The following is a 22,050-nucleotide window of genomic DNA, read 5'->3' on the forward strand; positions in this document are numbered from 1 at the left end:
ATACACATAAACTATTACTAATTGGATTGAAAATTAAACCAGCCCCAAACATTGAAATGTTGATTTTCCTTGATGATTTCAACCATTGCCTCTGAAAGCTGCATGGAAGGAAGCAGCAGACTGGTTGTGGTGTATTAAATTATAAGTGAGGACTAATTTGAGGATCAAAGATGCTCCCTGGGAGATATCACTCCACTGGTAGGAGAGACATTAGCTGTCTCCCTCTGTCTCATGTATTTGTACTGTGTGTCTTGGAAATATCCTTCCCCACAGTTTTGGAATCTTGATGTTTAATTTAACACAAAGGTCTTTGAGGCACACAGTTGGGGGTTGTTACTGGTATTTCTGGCATTGAAGAAATTGAAATGTACATGTTTTTTCTCCTGTATCAAAGACAGACAAGAATCTAAACTGACATTTTATATCAAATGAATTATGAACTGTGTACCTTGTACCTAAGGGAACAACAACTAAATTAGAGTTTAAGATTAAAAAGAGAGAGAGAGAAAAAAATAGGTTTTTAATAAAACATACAGTAATTTCTGCTATTCTCTCTGATGGTGATATGGCTGAACACAGTGCTTATAGTAGAAACACTGAATGGATGCAAGCTCTTCTGAAATCTCTAAGATTTAAATATATGGGAGAAATTTTCTCAGAATAGCTTAACTTTAGGACCAGTGAAACATTATTGATAATTGAAACTTAATTTTTACCTTTTTGTTAATCTTAAAATATTTGCCAATTTTTATCTCCTGGGAAAGTATGAGATTAGATGTTACTTGAGGAACACATAAACTATACACAGGATAAGAATGACAAAAGTTCCATATTCTATATCTCCACTGTTTATATGTAACTCCTACATACATAAATGGGCTTCCCTGATAGGTAAATGGCTTTCCCTGATGGTAAAGAAAACATCTACAATGCTTTCCCTGATGGTAAAGAAAACATCTACAATGCTTTCCCTGATGGTAAAGAAAATGTCTACAATGCAGAAGACCCGGGTTTGTTCCCTGGGTTGGGAAGATGCCCTGGAGAAGGAAATGGCAACCCACTCCAGTATTCTTGCCTGGAGAATCCCATGGACAGAGGAGTTGGACACAACTGAGGGATTAACACACACACATGTACACAGGCTGTCAAGCAAATTACCATCATGATTAAGATCATGGATTTTAAAATCAATCAGAATGAGCTAAAATTAAGAAAGTAAGTTATACAATCATACATATTTTGCCTCTTTCTTGTCTTTCCATAAAGTGGGAGAAACGGTAGTAAGTACCTCATGAGTTTGACACTGAGGAAATTATGTTTGATAAATGAATGCAAAGAATATAGCACAGTGCTGGTCACATAATAATTGTGTATTACTTTGCAAAGGTATGGCCTCCCAACATATATGACAAGATTGGATAGCAACATACTAGCATCTCGCTTTTTAATGGCTACTGATTTCTGAAGTACAAGAAGCATTTGGATTAAATTTTTAAGATGAAGGTCCTGTCATGTTTATGCAATATACTTGATAATCATTTTTTTAAATTACTAATTGAAGATTCTTGGGAATTGGGGGTGATCTATGCTTTCTTCTTCTCGGCAAAGCTATGTTTTGATTACCATGCTAGTCTTCAAAAGGAGGTATTGTAATTTGTGCTACATACACATTAAAGTAAGGTTATTAATATTAATGCATTTATTTTCTAGCTCTGAATTCCCTAGGTACCTGAACCTAAATCTGACAAAATTCCTTGGTATTAATTCCATATACTTCTGATACCAGTGCTACACAATTAGTACTTGTGTGGCTAAACTGGGCTTCCCTGGTGGCCCAGACAGTAAAGAATCCACTTGCAATGTAGGAGACCTGGGTTCGATCCCTGGGTTGGGAAGATTCCCCTGGCTGAGGGCATGGCAACCCATTCCAGTATTCTTGCCTGGAGAATCGCCATGGACAGCGGATTCTGGCTGGCTAAAGTCCATGGGGTCGCAAAGAGTTGGACACTGCTGAGCAACTAAGTATAGCTCAGCACAGTGGCTAAATTACTTGAAACAAATAACTCAGTAATAGTCTGATTACAGATTTTTTTCTCATAAACTAAATTACATAGTTATTAATCATGATTTTGGTTAAATGAGCATCATTCTATTATTTCAAATTCTGGTTTCTAGTTCTACTATTTAAGAGCTAAAATCTGTTCTTTGATCTCTTTAAGCATTTTTTATTCCTCCGATGATTATTGTTTTATTTTCACTAGTAGAGAATGATAAATTAATGACTTATTCGGGCAAGGGATACCAATATATAATCTGAGTGTCTTAAGGCTAGATATGATGATTAATTCAGTAATTAATCAACATGAATATTAGATCCAATTCCATTGTTAAGATGACTTTTATAACCAATCCTCTCTGGTTCTTTGATCATTAAATGACTAAAATTTCATCAGTTAATCAAAGATTCCTTTATTTCTTAGTTCTTGATTCTGTCCCACAAGAATAAGTAGGTTGATTCTTAAATATAGTAGTTTAACTACCTACATTTTTTCTTTGTTTGTTCTACTATGGTTCTTAGACAATAAAAGAACGTTTGGTGCACCTTTTCTAAAGAGAGTGGCTTTGACCTAGATTGAATTTACTCATTGCTAAATTGCTTATTAACCTTGCTATTGATATCTAATTTAATTTTATAAAGGGGAACTTTTTTAGAGAGTTATTTAAAATAAAGTGAGTAATATTCTAACTAAAAATAAGATAGACCTAGTCCACTAATATTTCATGTATACTTTATTTTTCCATTTGAAGATATATTCTACATTAATGGGCTCAAATAATCAGATTCTCAAGGAAAGAGGACTTAATCTATGCTGCCTGGAAACTAATTTGGGTGAATATCATGGTATTCAAAATAATAGAAAGACTAGGAAATACTATTAGGAATACTAAGATAAACTCAAATGTCAAAAGCAAAGGATTAAATAGAGTGTCTGAATCTAGGATATCTCTGCAAGGAGAAAGAAATGCTCTGGTTGGTAGCTTGAGAAGTAACAAAAAAAAAATTCTTCTGGACATTATGACCACCAACTTTAGGGCCCCTAATTAGTCTGACAAAGTGACAGTTCCACTCCTACCAGAACAAATAATGTGTCTAATGAAATTCAAAATCCGTATTATTCTCTGAACACAATGAACTACAATAGTCCTAGCTTTGGAGTATTTCAAGATTAGCAGAGGATAACTTCTGTCTGCCTGATGTTTCCTGGTTCACAAATTCACTGAAACTGTCTTGCAGAGTAATTTTAGGCCACTCTTCAGTCTTAAGCACAAAGGGAAATGAAGGTAGAGGTATGTTGCTTTGGTCCTGTGGATGCTGATGTGAAGTGGAATCTTCCATTTCTCAAAATGGTCAGTAGCAATTAGTATTCAGTAGAGTCTTTTTATTCTGGTGCCCTTGACTCACCCCTGCCACCCCTTTCTGTATTATTCTTATTATAAACTGTAGTCGGGAATATTCCTGCTTCCTTTCCATTCTAATTAAAGCATTCTTAGTGAACGTGAGGTTAGTTTTTCATTTCATAAAGAACTATAACTAGAGCCAGGGTGAGGTCTGCCAATTGGGTTTTGTATTACTTCTGACAAATATTTGCACCAATTTTGACTGAGGTGGTCTTACACCGATAAAATGTTCTGGTGGGATTTTAGGTTTCCCTCAAAAATGTAGGTCCAAATTAGTCAGTGAGAGACCAGAGGTAAATGTTATATGATCTCTGGGTTTTATTCAACGATGTACTCCATTAATTCGCCCCTGGGTTGAGAAGGAAATGATATAATTTTTTACAAAATTTTTATTTTATGCACATACTTTTTACTCAGGGCTTTTGTCCTAAATACTTCTCTGTAACCCCAGTGACAACCTTGAGAAAATGTCATCATTTCTTTAACTTGGATCCATAAAACCTGCAGCCCTTGCTAAGTATCTTGTTTTGCTATTTTTCTCTGGAGACCTTTCCGGGAGCTTTCAGAGCTGAAGTTGTCTTGACAATAGAGGAAAATTTTTTAAAAATCTGAGAATCTGAGACAGACTTAAAAAAGACTATTTTTCCAAATCTCTATCCCCAAATAAGCATCCTCAAGATTAGAATGACATAATTTTTTTTTAAATAATTAAGCTTCAAAAATGTCTTCATTTAAAACCTCCTAGCTATAAGATTTCTCACTCTGCAAAGCTGTGTCCACACTCAGAGCTGGTTATTTGGATGCCTGGGGACAGATGGGGAAGAGGTAGGGAAAGGAGGCAAAACCCTGTCTGTGCCTGTGAGGAGGGGCAAGGCTCTGGCTTAGACAGTCACTTCAAAAGGCATTGCTTAAAGTAATAGGAGTTTGTGTTTTGGAGACAGGTTGCTAGATTCAGACAGCAGTTTAACCACTTATTAGCCGTATGCTCTTGTGCAAGTGGCTTATCTGCTATGGTCTGAATGTTTGTGGCTTCCCCAAATTTGTATGTTGAAACATTATACTCAATGTGATGGTATTAGGAGGTGGGTCCTTGGAACGTCATAAAGGTGAGGCCTCAAAAATGAGATCATACCCTTGTAAAAGAGGTCTAAAAGAGCCCCTCTGCCCCCTTCCACCATGTGAAGACACAACAAGAAGGCACTATCTATGAACCAGTAAGTGGGTTCTCAGGAGGCTGCATAGTAAACAGGAAAAAGGATAGAGTTTTAAAGCAAAATACCCATGTTTGAGTCCCAGCTTGGCACTTAGAGCAATCACAAGGAACTATAAAAACATTATAATACTCACACTTTTTAATTCATGGTCTGGCTATAAGGTCAGATGAATGCAGTGTGTATTAAACACAACTCCCCAATAGACTCATCTCAGAAAATCTCAGGCAGTCATTCTGACCTGAAATTTAGTATTCAGGCTTGCCATCCCTCTATCTCCCTCTGCATCCCCACCTCTGTTATTGTATGCATTCATTTCCTACCAGCTTCTGCCTTGATTGCTGGACTCAAGCCACAGTGCCTTCAAGGCTCAGGCCCAGCTTGCCCTTGTCTTGAGGCTGCCTGAGATGTGTGTCCCCCAGGTGTTTGCAAATCCCTGCTCAGATACAGTCTCCCCTACTACCATACCTAAAATGTCAGCTTTTCCCCCTTCGCCTCCCTCATCACTCCCAATCCCTTATATTAGAAATATTTCTTGGTTACTAAAATGTTTTCACCACATGCATACACAAAAGGTAACTGCGAGGTGATGGGTGTGTTAATTAACTTGTTTGTGATAATCATTTCACAATGTATACATCTATGAAATCATCACATTGTTACACTTTAAATATACACAGTTTTACTTGTCAATTATACCTCAGTGAAGCTGGGGGAGGGAAAAGAACTACTCATAAAAAGTGGGGGGAAAATAGAATAATTTCTTTTTTGTGTCTTTTGTCTCTCTCTCCTTAATAAAACTGTTTTAACTTATTTAACTTAATGTATTTTCCAGAGCATAGGATGCTGCCTGGCTTATAAGTAGACACTTGTAACTTTTTATTTCTTTATATAAATTATATGTAACTGCTTCCCTGGTGTCCTAGATGGTAAAGAATCCACCTGCAATGCAGGAGACCTGGGTTTGATTCCTGGGTCAGGAAGATCCCTGGAGAAGGAAATGGCAACCCACCCCAATATTCTTGCCTAGGAAATCTTATAGACAGAGTAGCCTGGCAGGTTATAGCCCATGGGGTCACAAAGAGTTGGACATGACTGAGAAATTAACACTTTTTTTTTTCATGTCCTATCTTACATAATAACTATATAAAACAATGTTAAATTTATATATTTTATATACTTATACAGTATATTGCATAACAATATTAAATGTCTTTTAAATATACATTTGCATATATTTAATTGCATACTAATGTTTCTAATGCTACATACTTGCATTATTATGTATTGTACATACAGTCATACCTAAATATATGAAATATTCACTCTGTTGGAGATACTGGGAAACAAATCATTCATACCTTACTATAGGAGTTCAGCTTATATCTGAAATGGTAGTGTCATTCATCCCTATTGACACAATAATTCTGAAAAGCAAAACTAAAGGTGCATTTATTAGGATACTTGGAATATTATTTATAATATAAAAAATGATATCATTCTACATGAATACCAGCTTTAAGTTAATGTTCTACATTTGTAGAAATATTACATGCAATTATTTTGAAACATTATTTTACTAAAACTATTTAATGGCATAGAAATTTTCACTATATATTATAAAGCAAAGTTTACAAAATAACATATTAGAAACATTGACCATAATGTTTTTTAATTATACGTGGAATAAGAAGAAAGAGATGAATCTTCAATAGTATAAAAATGGCCATTTCTGGGTAGTGTCATTATGGATAGTGTCATTTTCTTTGTTCGGTAATTTTCAAATTTTCTATCACGAACATATTTTATAGTTAGAGAAATACATGCTTTTAAAAGGGGTCACTATTTAGTTTGGCAAGAACTAATCATTTTCTTTAATCATTTTTGGTGAGCAATAAATGGCAACCCGCTCGTGTTCCTTCCTGGAAAATTCCATGGACGAAGGAGCCCCAAGAGCTACAGTCCATGGGCTGCAAAGAGTTGGACACGACTGAGCACACACAGACAGGCAGACAGACTGAGTTCTCAAAATTTGTTAGGTGCTCTAAAGTTTACCAACAAAAATGAAAAGTGGACCTCTGTTCTCAAGTAGTTTATATTACCATTACTTTGTACTATGGGGAAGAGAGGACTACTGGTTAAAAATGCCTGAAATTCTGTCCCTCATGGTAACACCAGCTTTTTCTCAGGGACTCATAGACAAGGTCGCAAACAGTTCGGTGTCATTAGCAGGAACAACCACATATACCCATTGCCCAAGGTTGTCCCTGTTTCAAGCCTGCTCCAGCTCAGCGCACCCATGTTGGTTGCTTATAGTACCCTGTTTTATTCTCCGAAGGTCCTGAGATAGACAAAAGAGTATATTCACCATAAGTTTTGTAGAAATAACGTATTTTTATGTCTACCTCAGGGGCTTCCCAGGCGGCACTGGTAGTAAAAAAAAAAACCCACCTACTAATGCAGGGTACACAAAAGACGTGGGTTCCATCCCTGGGTCGGGAGGATCCCCTGGAAGAGGAAATGACAACCCACTCCAGTGTTCTTGCCTGCAGAATCCCATGGACCTGGTGGGCTATAGTCCATGAGGTTGCAGACAGTCTGATGTGACTGAGCACCCACACTCCCTATCTCAGAAACAGCTAACCAACAAGAGTAACAATGGAAGGAGCAACTTAGGAAGCAACTCTTTTCCTACCACTGGTAATGAATAGACAGACACATGAATACCGCTTTTCTGGATGTTTTAGGCAAGAATCCTTTATTTGATAGAAAGTGAGACTTGATAGTTAGCTGTCCTCCAAATTTAAAATGCGTTGACCATTCTGTGGTCACTTCCATGACATACCTGTAGATAACACATAATATTTAAAAATTTATTTCTTGTACTAATGTAAAGACCTCTCTAGGTTGCATTTTACTGAATTTCTGGCTTTAACTCATTCTTGAGTTACTAGTAGTTCTCATTGTTACTAGTAGTTCTATGTGAGGTTCCTTGTATATAATAAGGAGATGCTGTGATAAAGAAGTAAGACCAGAAAACTACTGTTTAAGAATGTGACTTGGACAGAAGGTAAATCCGATCTTTACAAAAACTAATCTATTTAATATTGTAAGTGGTTTTCTTTCATATTGACTTAATGTGTTTAATATTTATTCTCAATTATAAATCACCTACTAGAACAGGCTGTTTTGTGGTGTAAAATTAAGAGCACTGTCCTTGAATTTAACAAGTTCTTGTTTAAATCCTCACACTGCCAGCAACCAGTTTTGTGATTTGAGATAAAATATGAAACCTGTGAGCCTCGGATGCTTTATCTATACTTTAGAGAGATAATGCTACCATTTCATCGTGTGATTCCAAGGATTAGAAATAATTATGTTAAAGTGCCTGGCACACAGTATGTGTTCCAAAAGTTAGCTCTTACAAGAGACTCTTTGGTGAACATTAAATCTGTTTTAACCTACTTGTCACTGTTTAATGCTGCTGTTTGTACATCCTTGTGCTCAAGGTTGACTGTCCATTTGTTAGCACATCTGCATATTCCTCATAATTAATACCTTTTTTAATGACATATGGTTTAGTGACGGGAAATGGAGTCTTGCCTTCTGTTTTCAATTTGTTTATGACTCAACGACTCAATAGATGTGTCTGAACTTTAATTTTCCGTTCTGGGAACTAGAATTTAAAATCCTTGCTCATATGTAGCTGTTTCAGAAAATGAGAGGGAAATGTGTACTCCCAGGATTTGGACTATGTGCCAGGCTATTCAGCAATGCAGCCAGGATGCATAGAGATGAAAGGCTGTGGTTTCCCTCATGCTTACGGGGAGAGACCTACGTGAGGATGCCAACAATCAAATCTTTGAAATCAGAAAGTAGTTTGGGCTGGGATGAAGTCAGATTTCAAGCGAAACCACTAGGAAGCATGACATCTGCTTGGAGTGAGCATGGGCAGAGATGGTGCGAGCCTTGGGCCCTGGAATTAGCCTGAGGACAAAGTGACTCGACGTGACTGCCTAACAAAGCCCTGTGACCGTGTCTGTTCCTCTGAAACCCAAGGGCCAGTGCATATTTGGTTGTGAACTTCTAACTTCTAAAGCTCCTAAAGCACTTAGCCCTCTTTTACGCTCTATACACATTCTGTGCTACTTGAGTCCTGTCTCTCTTTCACTTAAGTATTTGGTGCTCTAAACTCCCTTTCTATTTATTCTGCCTTTCCCTGTTCTCAGCAGAGAACCTTGTGCAGAGTGGCATTCAGTATCTTTTATTATAGGTTTGAGTTTAATACCAAATACTGTAGACTTCTTTGATATCTTAATGTAGGATTTGTATTTCCAGCATTTTGAAATGTATACACAAACACCCCAAAGGCATACTGTAGCAGTAACAAGTCGGTGGACTATCCTGAGACACTGGTGCTCCTGTGAAGCCCATTGAATTTGTTGTCTCCCCACAGGCTTCCTCTTTGGGTGGGTCACTATAGCTCAGCAGTCACTGGCCACGTGAAAATAAAGCTTCTGGTTCTGCTTTTGAGAGCTCCCCCTCAAGAGTTCTATAAATCTGTATGGAGCAAATGTTTGGGGCATTTTGTTTATTTAGGGGGGCGTTTACACATGTACATCATTTAAAAGTTTAATAAAATCAGACATCCTAAAGATTATACCAACTAGGCTAGTCCCGTCTGTGATTTAATTTATTGCTTCATGTTCTACATGCATTTTGCCTTCCTAAAGAGGTTGAATTTGAAATTTTACAAAGAACACTCTTGCTTGAATTTATAGATTGGACTAGCTCTTTTATCCAGTTGCTGTGTAGAATTAGTATTTACTGGACAAGATGTGTTGATTCAGGAGGTTGTCTGTGGAGTGCTTGCCTCGTGAGGGTCATATTAAACTTGAGAGAAGCTTTTTGAGCAACATAGCATCTTGGAGACAATATATCAAGCTGATAGATACACGGCTCTTGTGTTAAGAAACCAGGAATGGAATTATGGCTGGCTCCCAGTTATTGCTTTGATGCTAAGGACCCTCAGAGGAATAGGCCTAGGATAAAAGGGGTTAACCAGAGGAGAAAAAAGGTTTCCAGCACTCAGTGTTACTGAAAGCAGGTAGAATGAATAGTTCTATGTCAATAATTCAAGATGATCAGTTTGTTAGGAAATATTTGGGGATTCTATATAATCAGAGTGTGACCAATTTAATGGAGTACATTTTCTTGTTATCACTCAAAAGAGAATCCACGGTACATTATTACTATTATTATTATTATGGAGCATCTTCTGGGCACTTTTTCCTTCCCTGTCAGCACTGTAAAGTAGTTCCTAATACTTGAAGGATGCTTTGGTGTAAATATTTAAAACTCTAATATTTTTTCCTGCTGATGACTTATCAGAGCTGTCTTCTTCAGAATTTGGATTGTCAGTGATATTATACTCCATGACAGAAAAATTAGACAAAGAAACAACCAAACGAGGGGTGTGGTTTTATGTTATACGTTATATGAAATCTGCACAATATTTTATGCCCAGGCTCTCTTTATATCTGTGCATTTTTATACATCAATGAAAGAATATATATCAAATAAGAAATCATCATTATTATAACTGTGTTCAAAGATAAAATATCTCTTAAAAAGTCTTTAGCAACAAATGTCCCTTAAACCAAAAATTTATAGTTAAGTTACTGGGTATCTGGCTGTGGCCAGCCAGCCATCTTATTGCATTTCCCAGGTATGTCCCCTTTCCACACCTGAAAAAACTACTTCGTACCATTTTTTTCCCTCTGTTCAAGCACCCAGTTCATCCTCATACTTTGGCACTGAGTGGAAGCATTTGCTTTTATTTTGCTCACTGAGAAAATGGACACCATCAGAAGAGCTCTTTGCTGTGTTTCCATCACCAGATCTACCGATCTCTGTACCTGCAGCCTGGGTCTTCATTCACCTCTGCACAGTGGCGGGCTGTCCCTGCTCTATTCCACAGCCCATGTCCACTGGCTCACAACCCTGATTTGCCTTTCTCTGACTCACACACAAGGACCTGGCTCTGGTGATTAATTATTCTTCTTTCTCCTACATTATCATCTTCCTCGATCTCTTCTGGATCATTCCACGAAGCATGTAAATGCTGCAACATCTTCCAGTATTTAGAAAACCTTCCCCTGATACCAGAAATGTTGTCCCATTTTCTTCTCCCTTTAGAACACAATCCTGCAGAAGTCTCCTAGGCTCATTGTATCAGCTCTTTCTCTTCTCAGTTTTCCCCAATCAGACTTCAACACCCACCACTGCACTGTGTCTGTTTTTAGCAAGGTCATGTCCAGTTAGCCAAATGCAAAGCTTAATTCTCAGTCTCTTCCTTTCTTAAACTCAGTGCATTTGACGGAGTCAATCCGTCCTTCCTTTGAGAGACACTGTCTTTATTTGGCTCCCAGGGTGTACTTTCTCTTAACTTCTCCCTTATCTTACTGATCCCTCCTGTAAGTAAATCTCCTTTATTGCAGAGGCCACTCACCCCCCTCAAAATTTTGGTGCATCCCAAGCCTCAGTGCTCAGACCTCTTCTCCACTCGCTCTGTCTGCACTCACCCCCTTGTTGATTTCAAGTCTCAGCTGTGAAGTGCCACATAGACTTTGATCCACAGTTCCTATCTAGACTCCTGTCTGTGACGTCATCCTTGGAATAGTGCTGAAGTGATGTAGTAAACTTCTCAAATGTATCATAGACAGAAGGGAACTCTTGTATCCCCTCCACATCTCATTTCTCCTCTCAGGTGCCATTCACCCGGGTGCTTGGGCCAAACACCTGGCATCATCTTTCCCTCCTTTATTGTCTACCAGCAACACATGCCACACTCAACTAATGCACAAAATATGCCGCCACCTCGGCCGCTGGCACTTGAACCTAATCTGCTGTCATCTGCTAGCCCTGGGTGACTGCAGTGGGTAACCTCCCTGCATCCAGCCTTGCCCCGACGCCTCCCTCACTTAGCACAGAATGGCCTTTATTTGTTTAGAATCAGGATGTTTCCTACACGAAAACCCCGTCCTAGCTCCCAACCCCATTTACAGTGGAATCCAAAGTCCTTATCGTGACTTCTAAGGTGTGGTCCTAGGAAGGCTGTAAGGGCTTTAGATGCCGCCTCTCTCCAGCTCCCCCTGCACCCCCTTCCCTTAGTCTGATTTAGCAAAACTAGCCTTTCCGACTGTTCCTTACACACCGTCTGTCCTTTCTCTTCCTCGCTGCCTTTGCCATGACTGCTCTCTGCCTGGATTGCTATCCCCCCAGACATTCTCATGACTTAATCACCAAGGTCTTTGCTCTAATGTCACCTGATGACATTTTCTTCCTATGGCTCACCTGTCTACTCTGAATTACTGTGCACCAACTAAAACCCATGCTCCTGTTGACTTTCTCACCACAATGCCCTGTTTCACTCCTCACCTGAGCACGGAGCGCCACCTGGTAGGATCTGTGGTTTGTTTGTTCATCACTGCGTCCCTCTGTTGACGTAAGTTCCACAGGGTCAGGGGCCATGTCTATTGGACTCACTGTTGTTAACCCTCCATACAGAGAACACTACTTTGCACAGAATCAGGGCTCAGTAAGTGTTTACTGAATAAATTAGTGAATTATTGATGAACTCAGAACTCTTACAATACACTGATGAGACATGGATTCTACTTCTTCCATTTTCATCACTGTCCATAGTTCATCAGCCAGCTCTCCCAAATTGGAGAGTATATAAAAGTCAGACACCATATCAGGTTATGTGTAAATGGAAGCAAAAATGAACCCCGATAGTTGTTTTCATCATTTTGATTCCTTATCCTCCTTCAGCAATAGCTTTGAGTAATCCTTGGTTATTAAGAATTTATATTACAGTAATCAGAATGTCCCTAAAAATTGCATTGTAGTAGTACTTAAATTATGCTAAGGGAAGTTCAGACTAGTCCAATATAATAATAACAATAGCTAACAATTAATAATTACCAGGACCTCAAAAAAGGTGATTTATTTACATTTCTTTGATCTTCACAACCATCCTGAAAAGGCAAAGTGTTACCCCCATTTTAAAGACAAGAAACATAAGCTCAGAGTTGTCTGGTGATTTTCACAAAGCCATTCAGCTGTGCTTGATTTGCTTTAGAGTTTCTGACAAGCTTTGGAACACACTCTGATATGATAGGTTCATTCAAGTTATACCTATTGGAAAAATTAATAACCAGAATCTTGTTTGTTTTTTAATTTAATTTTTAATAGAATAGGCTTCACTTATTTCTGTTAGGCCTTCTAAAACTATCCAGATAGATTTTCCTGCTAGGTTTTATCAAACTGGTATCCTGAATTCAGGAATAATTTGCCAAATTCAGCTAGACTAGAAAATGTCTGTGTCCCAACTTGTAACATATTTGAATAAAGGCAGCATCACTGTGAGAAGGGGCAATTGACTGTACACAATACATGGAGAAAAAAGGTTAGTTTTTACATTTTCATAAATAAGAATTAAGACTGGAATGTGCTACTTTTATTGTAGAAAAATACAATTTTTAATAAACCTTCCTCAGAAAAAAAATTTGATTGTCTTTGTGATCGTGGTATGATTAAAGAGACAATGGTGATGTCAGTGGAAGAAATAAAAGATCTGGACTCCTTCACTGTTCAACTGTTTGATTGTTGAGCAAAGAGTTAAATTAAAAAAGGTATTTTAATATTTGCTTTACTAAATCCCCTCCATGTTTTCAATTAGAGACACAGAAGTACACGTGGGGATGTGCTGTGTGTTCATTTGTCTTGCTCTTTGGGGGCTGGCTTTTAAGATGGAAATACTCATGTAATTATGTTGAAATGAAGAATGAGGAAGTACAGTAGTTCAGGAATGAAAATGTTAAATTAAATGGACCATGTTTAACATTGTTGCTGATCCTGAGGAACAGTTTTTCCAGTGTATGGAGCATCTCGATTCCACCCAGCATATGTTCTCCAGTTTGCTCTGCTCTAATTCATCCGTGTGTTTCGACAGCTCCAGATGGCGTGCTGCCTCCGAGGCTTTCATCTGCCACTCCAACCAGTCTTCAGGTTGTCTGGTCTACACCAGCTCGGAACAACGCCCCCGGCTCTCCCAGATACCAACTCCAGATGAGGCCTGGCCACGCCACCCATGGGTTTCTAGAGTGAGCATTCTACTTGTCCATCCTTGTGTCATCTGGGTTATACAGTTTAGCCATTAATTCACTTTACCTTAACTTTGTAACAATAGGTAGGTCAGTTCTCATTTGCAACAAATAAAGGCCCCCTTTTAAAAGATCCAATAAACACACACACACCCCCCAAACCCAAGCAGTACCCTAGGAGATAATTATCTGCTTTGCCTAAGTATCTATTTTTAATTTATAGAGGCTTAAAATAAGATTCCTTCAGCCTTTTCATGAATGCATGTATATGTCAAAAGCAGGCATATACCAGAACCCCACAAAAACTGCTGCCTAACTATGGCTACAAAATTATAATACTTATTCCACAAATTCCACGTGGCATCAGTCTCAAGACTAGAATTTACTCCATACTGCTAGAATTTCCATTTCATATAAATGGGATTATACAAACCCTTAGCCAAATAGCTGCTTATTTTAAAAGAGATATCACAAGATGACAGAAAATTGCAGAACTGAGAGGTACATTGACATCCCCTGAAAATTCTTTCCAATAAGATTTTACTTTTTAAAAAATCTCTTCGAATGTCTCAGCCTTCCTAATTTTAGGATTTCATTCCTCATATAGGCTATTTTCCAATCCTTCTGCATCGTTAAACTATGAAGTGAGAGATCTCCAACCGTACACGGAGTATGAATTTCGGTTGGTTGCCTCCAATGGCTTTGGCAGTGCCCATAGCTCTTGGATTCTGTTCATCACTGCAGAGGACAGTAAGTGGTCTGAAAAACACACAGCCGAATATTTTCTGCTTTAGAACATCTTAAAGTCTAATTTTTTCCAAAACAAAGAAATAAGCCTTCTGTATTCTCTTGATATTGAGTGACAGTAATCTTTTCCAGGACCAGGGTGGTGAGAGTCTCCAGAAAGAAGAAAAATGTGGGTTTGGAGGGTTGGAGAGTTAGGCCTACCAATAGGAAGACATAATTCACAGTAAATTATGATATGACCCCATGCGGTCCTTCAGTGCAAATCTAGGTGTCCTGGAAGGAAACTGTTATCCTCTTCTTTCTATGGCTAAGCATTGCAAGTGTTCTCTGCAGAAGAACATGAAATATGGACCCTACTTCAGAAGGATGCTTAGAGGTCATTATAGATTAGGATTGTCTTATTCAACCAATACAGGGAATTTTCTAGATTTTTATGGAAGACTTACATTTGCATATGTATATTTTTTACTCAGTTATATAGAGAAATACATGGTTATCATATTGAGTTTTATACAAACTGCCTCTTGAAAAAGCATATATATGGAAGTAGAACTTTTTTAAAAAGTTAGAAATTAAATCAAGCTATACAGTGTGAAGGAGGACACTGTATCTTTGAACAATGAGGTTTTTACGGTTAATCTTGTCAAGTCTTTTAATCAGAAGCTTCTTAGAAGATGTTGCTCTGTTGGCCAATTGCCATTCTAGCTCTATATTCAATCAGGTCCCAAGTGACTTTCAAAAGTCTGGATATTAATCTCAAAAGGCACAGTATATGAAACAATATCAATTGTATATGAGATAGATTCTTTTATGTCTACAGTATCCTTAATTATATTATTTTAGTGAGAATAAGACCTTAAATGAGATAGAATCAGAACTATCTGCCTTCCTTAATGCTTACTTAAAAAAAAAAGCACATGAGCAATAATATATAATACTTCCTTCATTTCTCCCAAATTGTAATTACTCCCAGGGAACAGCCTAGGTACTTCACAAGGACACATCCAGGCATTTTGTCTCAAGGGTACCATTTAGTAAATTATCAGCACAGTGCAGTAAATGACACCCACGTTCCAAAAAGCATCAGTGCACCACTCAACATGCCTACACCTCTTTTAGTGAGAACATTACATGCACTCTGGCAAATCTGACAATATGAACACCAACTGTATACAGATGTCTGAACCAGAGAGCTCACAACCAAACTAGATTTCTGAAGAAATATTTCCTTTTTTAAATCAGCTGAAAAAAAATATTTTTACTATCCTTAGTGCATTCTTGATGGCATGCAATGAAGGTTAACTAAAAATAATTATTCGCCCATCGCAGAGGTGATGACACCATAGAACTCCACATTAGAAGAGGAGAGAAATGACTCCATTTTGGCACCCACCATTTCTGTTTCGATAAATTCTGTTCCGATAGATAGGGGACAGCACTTGTATTTCCTCCGTGGTGATCGTTATTGAATAGGCGCCAGATTCTCCTACCAACAGGCAGGAAGTTAGCGCATAAAGTCCCAGACACTGTAAAGGCCCAGTTAGCACGGCGCCCTCTGTTGAACAAACTTCTCTCCTGCCTCATTTTACCGTGAAAGAGGTTTTACAGACTCTGTAAGTGTTTAGAATTTTCATGCACGGAGACTTGGCCATCTCTGTGGCTTTTAGGGCCTGAGATCAAAGTGAATAGTGTTACCCTTCATCTTCCTTCATTAAGAATTAGTAACACTTGATTATATAGCAGGTCCTAACTCCTGAAACCCAGTCATCATTTTCATTGAGATCCTTTCTTTGAAACACTGACCTCTTCCTTCTCCTGCTTCACCTGTGAAGTCACAAACCCCAGCAAAGGACTAAAGGTTGCCGGTTTGCCCTTCCAGGTTCACTTACCAGTGCATGCTCACCCGTAGACATGACAATGGCCTATATATTTTGGGTGTCAGTGGAGATGGATACCATCTCTGAAAGGATGTGCAATTGAGTTGACAAAGACTGAGGGATTGGCACTGGGCAGAAGCAGTTTTTCTGTCAAGGCTTCAAAGCCTTGATTATAAAACTACCCATGCTGACAGCTCCATGCCGGGATCACACTTCAATCTTGATCCTAACCAGCACCTCCCATTCAGCAAAGTGCAGTTTCCAATGTAGAAATTCTACATATCAGCTTACAGAATGAAACAGAGAAGTCATCTCATACCCACATTTAAATTTCATACTATCAGTAGGCACCTTTCCACATCAGCCAAAGCCCTCAAACTTTCCAGTGCCAAAAAAAGGTCATCAGTAGCAGTATTTTTCATATGATACTGTGAGAGCGTGATTTAATCAAGTCTGTGATACAGCTGAAAGCAGAAAGAGAAACCTGGGCAGAAAATGACCTAGAGCTAGAGAAACAAATGCTTGCATGCTAAAACAGGTTCTCAGAGATGGAGAAAGGGGTGTGAGGAATTTTAATAGATTTTTTTTTCAAATAATTTGTCATTTACATCAGTGGGCCACCAATATCCAGTTCCATGCATTTTTAAAAATCTAGTGTGCTTATGCCAAATAATAATAATGCACATTTCCTATGAATATTTTAAATCCAGTTAAACTTGTGTTAATAAAAGATGTTTGTTCCAGCCAACTTGGTCAGTATTGTGTTCGACTATTTGTAACCAGATAAACACAAACAATGCATGATTTTTTTTTTTAACCTGCTGCTGGCAGTCTAAGTACCCAACATGCCTGCAGCCTACAAAAATGCATTAAGATTGTGATAGATTTAGAAGTATGGGATTAATAACATGAAGACACTTACCCATCAGCTGAAACTTTTTGATATCTATTAATAAGAAATAGCCATCTGTTCTGATTGTATTATTTGTCCCTCTCTCGAGTATCTACAATTGTTTTCTGTGCAGTGCAGGCTGTAAAAATGGAAGTTGGCTGGAAGGGAAATTTTCCTCCAACTTCAGTTTAACTGTACATGCCTTTTTCTGCCTACAAAAATGTAGGCAGATTTTTGTAAAATATGAGATAACTCACTTTTCCTTAAAAATATGGATTCCCTAGACTAGTAAAATTCAGCTTTCTCCCAGGGTTTCTTGGCTACCAAGATCAAAATATGAAATATCTCTTTATCTGAGTCATTTTAATAATGAACTTGTATACACAAACAATTAAGTCAATCTGATGAAAATGAGATTCTTTTCTAAAAAGACTTATCTACCTCTAAAACAAAACAAAACAGAAAAGACAAATTTCTTCTAGAGTTGACCATTTAGTTGTCATATATTTTTAAAAGACTAAAAATTGAATGACTTTGCTAAATTTATAGTTTAAAACTCCACATATATATTTTTAACCATTCATCTAAGATGCATTATTAAGTAAAATTTGTGGGATTTGGCTAGTTTATTCTATAGATTTATTTAAATGATTTTCTCGTGTGTTCATCATTTGGCTAACATTGTTCATGATCTTTGACTGAAATCTGCTAAAAAATAGAAAGATATATATTACCAACACAGTGAGATTTTCAGTACTATTAACATACTGTATCTACTTATTATATTAGTTATTATTGTTTTTTCCTTCCCATACTTTCAATGCACTGTAAACAAAGGATATAGTATCTGGATCCTATTTTACTTTTCTCATTAGCATTTTTGAGCAGTTTTTCTCTCTCATTCATCTTTAAGATTCTCATAGCAATTTATAAAGCAATAATCTTTCTTCTGAAGTAAAAGAGAAAGACCTTGTGATATTCATTGAAATCTATATCTAACAGAGCACTTTTCTGACTCATTTGTTGTCTAACAAAATTCTACTCATCCCTCAAGTCCCAGTTCAAATGGTACCTTCTCTGCGAACCCTTCCCTCCTCATTTCTACCTTAGGATTTTGGTTTATATTTACTTGTGCAATGTCAATATCTCCTTCTGAATTGTTATTTCTTAGGACCTAGGGTTCTGTCTCATTTATCTTTGTAGATCCAGTGCTTGGTGGTTGGTCTGATATAGAACAAGTGCTGCAAATTGCTAAAGTACTGATTAAAAAGAGTTTCATATAAACAAATGCAGGAAACTACTGACTTTCCTGGTGGCTCAGACAGTAAAGCGTCTGCCTACAATGCAGGAGACCCAGGTTCAATCCCTGGGTCAGGAAGATCTCCTGGAGAAGGAAATGGCAACCCATTCCAGAATCCCATGGACAGTGGAACCTGGTAGGCTACAGTCCATGAGGTCGCAAAGAGTTGGACACAGCTGAGTAACTTCACTTTCACTTTCACTTTTATGAAAACTTAAGCAAGCAAATCTTAACTGGGTACCTACCATGCTGGAAGGACTGAAAGTTACAAAGATGAATAGGACAGCTCTTTACTTGAGTCGTCCACTGTCTGCTGGGAAGATATAGTAAGACAATAGAGTACTGTGTTCGAAGATGAGGGCCAGCTCAGAGGAGAGCTTCTCCAAACAACTCTGGGTGTCAGGAAAGCCTTCCCAGAGAACACAAGGATGGAAATAAGAATGATTTCTATTTGGGGCTCACATCAATATCAGATTTCAAATTTACTTCCTCGCCATTGGTCCAGGCAAGGAAAGCTATTGCTGTAGGAGGTGCCCACTGACACAGGAGATAGGGCAGCTTGTAGAGTGCTCTGCTTGTGATGTCCGCCTCTGAGTATGAGACCAGAAGGGTCAGGATGAGAGGCAGATGTTAGAGGAGGAAATCCCAAAGGCGATCCTCATTCCTTGCCTTGGTCAGAGGCAGCCTGCTGGCTGTCCCTGTCATTCTGTCTTGACCGGAGTAATGAGTGTTCTAATCAGAAAGGTTTCTGCTAGCCCAAAACCATGTGCTACTTCAAAAGGAAGACAGATATATAGAAAGAATTCCAAAAGGAAAACATATTTTCTTCTTATTCTCACAAACTATAATGGATAGGACAGTGAGTCCTGATGACAGGGGAAGTAAAGCTGTGGTATGAAATGTGATCAGTTGATCATGCTATTGTACTTCTGGAGGGGGATATTCCAATCACTTAATAAGTGTCTTTGTACCTTAAAGAGTACTTAAATTTTACAACTAATATTTCATGGGAAAGATCTTTTTATTAGTGTGTTTTAGAATTTAAAGTCAGTCTGCATTTTAAGAGTTTTCTAAGTGAGAGAAAAACAGAAACATTTGTAAATGAGGGTGGCACATATTTATATTAGTAAATTTTATTTTATTTAATGAAGAAATGTGAGCAGTAAGTCTCAGTGGTGCTGCATGATGATTTTACTTTGCTATTCCAAACTTGTTTCCTAATTGCTTTAAATATTAACTTCTGAATGCTGACATGTTTATCCTTGCAAACAGCGATGTGGTCTCTATTTTACCCACAAAAGAAAATCCATGATGCAAAGTAAATCACTCTGCTGATTTTGAGAGCAAAGTGGCTCTGTATGTATGTCCCTACAATAGTTTATTTCCCTGTTGCATAGATTCCCCCTCCCCAGGTTCTTGCATTTCCAGATTTTATAAAACAAATTAGTATCTTTATAGTCTTATTTTTATATCCTAAGATCAAAAGCCAAAAGTGACCAACAGAAAAATTATTTGAAAGAAAAATCATTTGAAAGGGTCAATTACTGAAAAATTCTATCCTCCGGACCTTCATTTCCTTCTTGAATTCTTGAATCTGTTTTGGGCACATAAAGCCCACTGCTCTTCTGAATTTGGAACTTCTAGTTCTTTTAGGACTTTTTTCTTCCTTCATGAATTTTCACATTAACACATTTCATTCTCTGCCCCAAACTTTCAAGAAAGAATCCACCGCCGTTCACCATACAACACGTCCCCATTCTGGAAGACAAAACACTCTTCCTAATCTTCCTCTACTGTCCTGGTCTCAGGAGAAATAGAGAAAACAGTTCCCCAATACCGGTTCACCTACTTGCAGACTATAAATTGTATCATTTTAATTGAAGCAACCTTGTAGTCTTCAGATGTTCCTTTTATTAAGCAACGATGCCCTGTTACACATCCCTTTTCCTATTTTGTCCGTTGTCTAGAAGCTGAATATTCACATACATGCCAAATGGCAGTGCCCATCTGTAATATTTGTTTTGGGATACAATGATTTTACCTCTGTATCATCACAAGATTAATTATTCTTTATCTTTAATTTATTGGTCCTATTACTTAAGTCTTTTATTATAAGCTGTCAAAAAACACCTTTTGGGAAGTATCCGGGGGTATAAATAATAAATTGGTAAAATAATTCATGATTAAAGAGGGAGTGGAATCCATCACTCCACTCTTCTGCTAACATTTTCACAATGAATAGCAAGAGACTGTACCAACAATTAGCACAGAGCATACTGCTATGTATAATCTGTATCCATGTATTTGCCACCTTGGTTTTTATTTCACTGGCAGATTTAGAGGGTATTCATTTATAGAGTTAATATTACTGAAAAAGAGCTTTTAAGCCAAGTGAGTTTTTAATTAAAATAGCAAAAAGTGGCTTCAAGGCAGTAATGAGATAACCAAGAAAACTGAGTGATTGTGAGTATCTCTAGTAGCAAACGGTTTGTAGAAGACCCATGAAAACTACTTAAAAAACCATTATATACACGCAACAGATGTGTCATTGCAACTGTTTATTCTTTCAGATCATTTATACGCACACACACGCACCCATCCTTCCCAACATACACACCTGAGTATAAAAATAAATAAGCAGACACCTCTGTGAACAATCTCATTACTCTCTTTTAGGCTGGGGCTGAACTTTTGAAGCTGATGAGCAAAATCGTTTCCCATAAAAGATAATTTCATTTGCCAAAATGAAACTACTTTCCGTTATTAATGCTATAATGAAACAGCCTGAAATATGAATCGGTGATCTGAACAGAAAGGATGCTCCCGTTCCCCGCTCCAGAAGGGGAGTTCTCTAAACAATTAGGCCCATGGAAAGGGCTGTACAGTTGTATTTTCATCACTCGCCAGCTGAGCTGTGTGGCTGTCATACTTCCAGTCTCCCCTCCAGTGACAGCGCATTGACAACATGTTATACTCCACATTGATTTTACAGTTAAGGAGCTGATTGTGATATATAGGGATTTTAAGAATTCAGCTGAGAGGCTGACTTTTGCCTTTTATCATTCCATTAAAATTTTATAACCATCTTTTTCATGTCATTTCATCCATGAATTCTTACTTTAGAAAGTGATAGCTACTGCTGTGAGCATAACTTTTCTCATGTTCAGAGCTTTTTATTGTATTAGCAAACTACCCCAATTATAGTTATTACTCATGTTTTACATAATTGTGGTGACCCTTTCAACCATGCAGTGGCACGCCGGTTGATTTGTATATAGAATTAGATGATTCGGCTTATCATTTTAAAGCACTAAATTGAAAGCGTGCCAGGAGTCGGGTTTTAACACTTCCTTAGCCAAAGGAGCTAATTAAGCTGCTTTCAGCATCCTCTCCT

General features: G+C 37.8%; 1 protein-coding gene across 1 annotated transcript in view; it reads left to right on the forward strand.

The window, feature by feature from the left end:
• The window catches only part of USH2A (usherin), a 903,825-nt gene that overhangs the window by 550,836 nt on the left and 330,939 nt on the right, over positions 1 to 22,050 (forward strand). The window contains exons 38-39 of the mRNA XM_070474523.1: positions 13,690 to 13,840; positions 14,448 to 14,590. Of these exons, the coding sequence (XP_070330624.1) occupies positions 13,690 to 13,840; positions 14,448 to 14,590 (294 nt within the window). The remainder of the gene's footprint in view (positions 1 to 13,689; positions 13,841 to 14,447; positions 14,591 to 22,050) is intronic.

The sequence above is a fragment of the Odocoileus virginianus genome, chromosome 11, assembly GCF_023699985.2.
Source record: "Odocoileus virginianus isolate 20LAN1187 ecotype Illinois chromosome 11, Ovbor_1.2, whole genome shotgun sequence".
In the NCBI taxonomy this organism is placed as follows: Eukaryota; Metazoa; Chordata; class Mammalia; order Artiodactyla; family Cervidae; genus Odocoileus; species Odocoileus virginianus.